Below are 7,972 nucleotides of genomic sequence, written 5' to 3'. Positions count from 1 at the left end.
TGCGTGGCACCTTGGGCAAGTGTCTTCGACTATAGCCTCAGGCTGACCAAAACCTTGTGAGTGGATTTGGTAGACAGAAACTGAAAGAAGCCCATCATATATATGTCTATATATACATGTGTGTGTATGGATATGTTTGTGTGTCTGTGTTTGTCTCCCAACATTGCTTGACAACCGATGCTGGTGTGTTTACATCTCCGTCACTTAGCAGTTCGGCAAGAGAGACCGATAGAATAAGTACTAGGCTTACAAAGAATAAATCCTGGGGTCGATTTGCTCGACTAAAGGCAGTGCTCCAGCATGGTCACAGTCAAATGACTGAAACGAATAACAGAATAACGGAATAATACTTGTAAATAAATGGCAATAAAACAAAATTAGAATGTAAAGAGTATTTTATATAAAAAGAATGTGAAGATCATTTATAATAAAAAAAATATTATAATCATTTTCTGAATCCCTTTCATTCACACTAGACTCTTGCACAGCATCACTTGACTCAATCACTGATTCATAAGCACTCTTGGATACATGTATATGTATACATATGTGTAAATGTATATATATATATAGATGTACATGTAATATGTACACACACATATATATATATATATATATATATATATACATGCATACAGATATCTATACATATATACACCCATCACACACAAACACATGCACACAAACACACACATTAGTCATTTGTTTTCTTATCCAAAACTACGTCAAAAGTACTGAACGAATCTTTATGAAATTTGGAAATTATATTCTATGTATAACGGCCATAACTCCCATCAAAATTCATATATTTTTGATGTTGATGAAATTTTAACCCGAACATAACAGATGAGCATTATTTGTAATTCAACGGTACAGATTTCTGCAATGTGGTGCATAAATTGTCAAGTAAATGAGACGCATCTTTGCCTCCACTGATTCACTTGCAAAGTGTTGAGTAAAATTATTTCGTTGCAGACCTCCTTTGGGTCTTTTTATTATCACTGCGACACACATAGTCCCCAGTTGGTAACATTGATTTCAAGGCCCTCCTAGATGAGAGACTGGCATTCCACTTAATGTCTATGTTCCATGCTGGCATGGATTGGAGAGTTATTAATGTAGAAATATGGTATCATAGCTACTAACAGTTGAGGGTTGCATAGTCTAGACAGCGTTTTTAGATTTCATTATTCTCTTTAACCCAGGCAAAGCCGGGTATTTCTGCTAGTATAATATAAACATTGTCATTGTAACCAACAATTTGAGATTGAGAATCAACTGAGTCAGAGGAATTCAATAGCATATATTTTAGGTTCTGAATGCACCATCTGCTAACATTTACACAATAAGATTACGATTTCTTTCTTATTAAGGACTGATGTTTATCTGTTATAGAAGTTAGTTATTGATTGTCTTATTTAGACGGTACTTAGTAATTTAGTTCACAAAGTCAGACTATTTCTATTGATATTTAATATAGTAAAGTTTAACTAAAATCTGGTAGTAAGAATAAATAATGAGCAGCTAAGATTTTGAAAATAAATAATAGACATAAGTTTCGGGGTTGGGGTAAAGAAGTTTGCTTTCTGACCTCATGGCACCTTTGGCAAATGTCTTCTACTATAGCCCTGGGCTGACCAATTCCTTGTAAGTGAATTTGGTAGGTGGAAACTGAAAAGAAGCCCATCGTGTGTGTGTTTGTCTTGAGTGAGTGTCATTGTCATATAAGCAGTGTCGTTCATTTCCAATATTCTGTGAGAACATATCTGGCCATGGAGAAGTATTTCCTTATTTGGAAGCAGTTGAAGGTTGGTGACAAGATGAGCATCCAGCTGTAGAAAATTCTGCTTCAAATAAACTCCATGTGATCTTTGCAAGCCTGGAATAGTGGGTGTTAAATGATGATGCTGATAAATGATTAATTGACTGATTGATTGATTGATTGATAGTTGATGCTACTTGTAGCCTATTAATGTAGAATTGTAGTTTCCACCTGATTGACTCGACCCTGATATCCCATGACTATGAAGTCTTCAAATAGTGTATTTCGTCCATCATAAACTTTAACAACATCTTCTATGGATTCACAAAGGTTAGATGAACACTGGTTGAGAATCACTGCTATAGTGAAATGGGTGAATTTCTCCAAATGTTTGTATGGAAAACTGAAGTTAAATGATTAGATGACAGGTAGCAAAAATATACAAACAAAATTTTACTTTTTAAGAAAGAATTCTGTCATATCTTGGGAGGGTCATTATGCCAATAATTGAACATATACACTGATTGTATACCACTTATTTATTATTCGTTATGAGGCTTAATTTATTGAGACCCACAAGGTTGAAAGGTGAAGTCGACCTCAGCAGAGTTTGAACTCAAGATGTAAAGACAGACAAAATGAGACTAAGCATTTTGCCTGGTATGCTAATGATTCTGCCAGTTCACTGTTTTAATAATAATAATAATAATGATCCTTTCTATTATAGGCCCAAGGCCTGAAATTTGGGGGAGGGAACTAGTCAGTCACATCAACCCCAATGTTTCACTCGTACTTAATTTATCAACCCCAAAAGGATGAAGGGCAAAAATCAACCTCGGTGGAATTTGAACTCAGAACATAGAGACTGATGAAATGCCATTAAACATTTTGCCTGGGGACAATTCTGCCAGCTTGCTACCTTAGTTACAATAATGATTTCTTTGATAGAAATTTTAATCACTTAGAAAGTGATGTGCATCGGCAGGAATTGAACCTGAGCTGCACACATGGCTGGAGAGCATTCTACTACTCAATAATGATAGCTATGATAATGATAATAATAATAACAAGAGCATTCAGAGAGCGCAAACCTCCGCCAAGGCAACACCAACATCCTCTCAACGATTAGCCAGAGGTGGTTTTTAAAATGAGAATATCTGAAATAAATTCAATGGCTCTCACAAACAAGAATACTAAAAATGAACTTGACCTCTCCAAAATTAAGTGAAAAAACAGGAAAAATAATCCAGAATCTTTGTCCAGTACTGGATTGATCCCAAAATCTAATCAGTTTGTGCTAGTCACGAGGCGAAACATCCCTGAAAGTTTCATCTGAATCCATCCAGCGGTTCTTGAGATATCTTGTCCATGGACAAACAAACACAACTGACAACAATACCTTCGCCTTCGCTAAGGCAGAGGTAATAATAATCATAATAATAACAATAATAACTGAAAAAGGAATTTTTAAAGATTCTTTATTCTTTTCTTTTTCTCTACAGATATTGTAAACTATGGATGAGAAAACACAAGGAAGGGAAGAGACCATTCATAGATCACATGAATGCTCTCGCTTACCAGCCAATATACGGTGAGTGTGTTGTTTGATTTCTGTTTGGTTCTGAGTTTTGTTCAAGTGAGAGACAAAAAGGAAGTAATAAACCAACAAATAGACAGACAAACAAATAGGATTAAGAAAAAAAACTGTGCAGGTGGCATGTAAAAAACACCATTCGAGAATGGCCATTGCCAGTACCGCCTGACTGGCCCTCGTACCGGTGGCACGTAAAAAGCATCCACTACACTCTCAGAGTGGTTGGTGTTAGGAAGGGCATCCAGCTGTAGAAACTCTGCCAAATTAGACTGGAGCCTAGTGCAGCCATCTGGTTCACCAGTCCTCAGTCAAATCGTTCAACCCATGCTAGCATGGAAAGCAGACGTTAAACAATGATAATGTTGATTATATATTTAATAATCTTTGTCTCCTGAGAGACCAGGTAAAATTATGATTTGCATGACTATCAAACCTTCACTGTCATAGTTTTCAATTGCTCTATCATGTTGTAGCCTTCAACATCTGGCATTAAGCCATCTCCCCTCTTTCAAATGTGTTCTCCCTCAGTCGATGGAGCTTTTTCCTCTTCCTTTTCTTTTCCTTACTTTGTCTTACAAGTTACCTGGCGGCTTCCTGAGTGCTGGTGTCGTGAAAACAAGCAACCAGTGCACTCTGAAATGTGGTTGACATTAGGAAGGGCATCCAGCCATATAAACAATGTCAAAGTGGACATTGAGGCCTGTTCCTCTATCATACTTTAGCCTCTCAACACCAGGCATAAAGCCACACATACCCAACCCCTTCATTTAGTCAAATATGCTTTTTCTTGTTTTTTTCCTTTTTTGCAAGTTACTTAGCAACCTCACTGGTGCCAGTCTCATGAAAAAGCACCCAGTACACACTGTGAAGTGGTTGGCATTAGGAAGGGCATCTAACTATAGAAATCATGCCAAAGCTGACATTGGCGCTCAGTGCTCACCATCCAACACATACCAGCATAAAAAGCATCCGGTACACTCTGTAAAGTGGTTGGAGTTAGGAAAGGCACCCCGCTGTAGAAACCATGCCAGAACAGACAAAATGGAGCCTGGTGTGGACCCTGGCCTTACCAGCTTCAGTCAAACTGTCCAACCCATGCCAGCATGGAAAACGTTAAATGATGATGATATCAGCCCCTATCTTTAATCGTTATCTGTTTTACATTCATTTATACAGGTGCTGGCATAGCTATTTGGTTAAGAATTTTGCTTGACAACCACATATAATGGTTTGTTTGAAAAAATCTATTTACAATACTTTTTATATTGCAGGTGCCCCTATTGGAGGCATTGGTTGTGGTACTATAGGTCGTGGCTACCAAGGCGAGTTCTGTCGATTCCAGCTTATCCCAGGATGTTATGACCATACGACAGTATTAGCTGATCAAGTATTACATTTCTTTGTTTGTTATGTTCCTTTTATTTCTGCTTTTCTCCATAACAGATACTCTGAGCCTAAACACAATAAGCTTGTCGGTGTGTTGTTATAGTTTATTCGTTAGGGGTTGGATGGGTCTACCTTGCAACACATCACCATTTAATTTGATATTTTTTTTTTTTATCTGAGGCAGTGGTGGAGGTGGGAGTTGATCTAGCAATCTGACTTTATTACATCTTCTTACATCATCTTTTCTACTGCAGCCACCCTCTATCTACAGTACACAGCACTTTCACCAAGTGTTCATTGCATTCTAAGTCCATATCAATGCAGTCACCTTTCTTGCACTCTGCTCACCCTTTTCCTTGGCTCAGCCATCCTCTATCTTTCATCAATATTACATAGGATGGCAATCTGGCAAAACCATCAGCATGCCAGGTAAAATTGTTCAGTAGCATTTCATCTGGCTTTACATTCTGAGGAAAATTGAAATAAAAATGTAAAATAATTTGTAACCCTTTAGCATTCAAATTAGTCAGTCAAATGTAATGCTTACTTCTTCACATTGTTTTGAATTAATCATTCATTATTTCGTAGCTTCAAGATTTCAAGGATGTGACTTTATAGTTTTGGAATGATATATTACTTGATACACAAATAGGAAATAGGGAGAAACTTGATTCTGTGTAATTTTCTAATTTATCTTGTTTACATATCCTTAAATTAAGTCTCATAACTATTCTAAACTTAAAAATAAATATAATTATTTGATATGATTATTCACAATCGAGTGAATTATATAAATCAAAAATATTATTTACTAGATTTACCTCCCATTGACCATCAATTTATATTTATTTTTCTATTAAGATCTAAACAGATAATTTTTCTTTCTTCGTTTTATTTACTTTCAAACCTCCAACGGCTTTTATTGAATTTACAGCGTCGATTGCTTGTCACTACTTAACATCCTAGGTTAATATCCTAGGTTAACAATTCTACTTAGTTAATTTACTATATAACGGTTTTCTTAACCGATATTGTATGCACTTTCAATATGTTCATGTCGTTACAACCTGATTATAACTTTTTTATACACATGTAATTTAAGGACAACTAATAATGTTGTCTGTTGTCTGCTGTGAATTAATGTAACTTGGCCCTGAATAGATGCAAGACCCCATTTTCTTATCTCAGACAAGAGTGAGTCGGGATCTTGCATTGAAATGTGCATAGGATATTAAACAAGTTTTATTATTATAGGATTGCCTTATGGCTCTTATTTAAATTGATATATATATATATATATATATATATATGCACCAGTCAACCAGTGCTTTAACTCTTTAGAGCCTCTTCAACCGCTTAGAATAAATAAAAAACACTGAAATCCCCTAAAAAAAAGTTGCAGTTATTCAAATAAATCTACATTGTAAGTATTTATTGTGTTTGTTTATCCTTAGGTCAGCCTAAGATGAAAAGCAATCCAAATGTGACCATCTCATCATTTGGTATACTAGTGACTACATTGTTCAATGTGTTTTTTTTTTAAGAGCAGAGCACAATGTGATTTAGGTCAAATTTAGCTGCTATTTCCAGCAGGTTGAAAGTGACTTATGGAGAGTTTCTTTCCCTTCCTTGAAGCAGCTGTTGTCACAGAGAAATGATATTGGTGGTGTTGAAAGATAATTATAATAATTATCTCACCTTAACTGCAATTTAAAAGCAGGTTTAAAAAATACAGCTATTTAAAATTAATGAGACCACTTATTCTAAAGTTGCTTTCAAAAAACAAAAGCAAAAAAAGACAACAACAATAATAAACCATTTGAAACAGTTTTTAAATCAACAGCAAACAAGAAAGCAAGCAAATCTGCCACCCACTCACTGCACAAGCTGGAAGATCTCATGTCTAACACCTGCAAATTAATTGTCAATGCATAAATTAAGAAAGCAGGCAGTGATTATCTGCTTTCAGTTATGTAGTTTACTATAATTACCCAACTAGAAATCATGGAGCTGTTTGCTTTATTTATAATTCAGAGTATAATATAGAACATTAGAGGTTGCTATTTTAGACTGCCATTGGGTTTTCTACAAATACATACATACATCCGTACATACATATAGATGTAGGTGTCACTCAGTGGCATAGGTGCAAGTGTCACTCTGTGGTATAGGCACAAGCATGGCTGTATGGTAAGAAACTTGCATCCCATCCACATTGTTCAGGGTCCAGTCCCCCTGCATGGCACCTTGGGCAAGTGACTTCTACTATAATCTCACGCCAACTAAATCCTTGTGAGTGGATTTGGTTGAAGGAAACTGAAAGAAGCCTGCTGTATATATATATATATATATATATACATGTATGTATCTATGTGTCTTTGTTTGTCCCACTGCCACTGCTTGATAACCAGTGCTGTGTGTTTATGTTCCTGTAACTTGGTGGTTTGACAAAACAGACCCTTAGAATTAGTGCCAGGCTTTGAAAAAGTAAATGCTGGAGTCAATACATTCAACAAAAAATCCTTCGTAGTGGAGCCCCAGCATGGTTGCAGTCTGATAACTGAAACAAATACATACATACATACATACATACAAATGCTTGTCTATGTGAGAGTATATGCATATATATATATATATATATATATATATATATATATATATGTATCTATATAGCAATAAGAAAATGGAGGGGATTAATAGGTGGTATTCATCAACTTGCAGACATTGTATTGTGTCAATTTACCTGTTTATCTGTTTACTAAAAGGACAATAATAACAATATACAAACACATGTGACATATTAGGTCATATCAGTAATTAAAAAACGACATCTAGTGACAGAAAATGGAAGTCACTAGATGTCCTTTTTTAATTACTGATATGACATAATATGTCACATGTGTTTGTATATTGTTATTATTGTCCTTTTAGTAAACAGATAAACAGGTAAATTGACACAATACAATGTCTGCAAGTTGATGAATACCACCTATTAATCCCCTCCATTTTCTTATTGCTATATCAATTAATGGTAAAATATCTTTTTACCCTCACCCATTTATTGCACTTGGTAATGTAATTGCCATGCAATGACAAAACACTAGTGTAATAATAATTGGGTATTCTTCCAGCAGTATATTGGATAGATATTATCTCTTAGTGGGTTGGATTCACAACCCCTAACTTTCTTGGATTTATATATGCATATATATATATATATGTGTGTGTGT

The 7,972-nt window shown here is 35.4% G+C and overlaps 1 protein-coding gene across 2 annotated transcripts in view; it reads left to right on the top strand.

Annotated features, from left to right (window-relative positions):
• Positions 1-7,972, top strand: part of LOC106868018 (non-lysosomal glucosylceramidase) — a 46,424-nt gene that overhangs the window by 3,176 nt on the left and 35,276 nt on the right. For both annotated transcript variants that reach the window (XM_014913114.2, XM_052972028.1), the window contains exons 2-3: positions 3,265-3,353; positions 4,628-4,743. In XM_014913114.2, coding sequence (XP_014768600.1) covers positions 3,265-3,353; positions 4,628-4,743 — 205 coding nt within the window. The remainder of the gene's footprint in view (positions 1-3,264; positions 3,354-4,627; positions 4,744-7,972) is intronic.

Source organism: Octopus bimaculoides, chromosome 12, assembly GCF_001194135.2.
Source record: "Octopus bimaculoides isolate UCB-OBI-ISO-001 chromosome 12, ASM119413v2, whole genome shotgun sequence".
NCBI classification, from domain to species: domain Eukaryota; kingdom Metazoa; phylum Mollusca; class Cephalopoda; order Octopoda; family Octopodidae; genus Octopus; species Octopus bimaculoides.
Note: the sequence above shows the minus strand (reverse complement) of the source record. Positions and strands in the feature narration are given on the sequence as shown.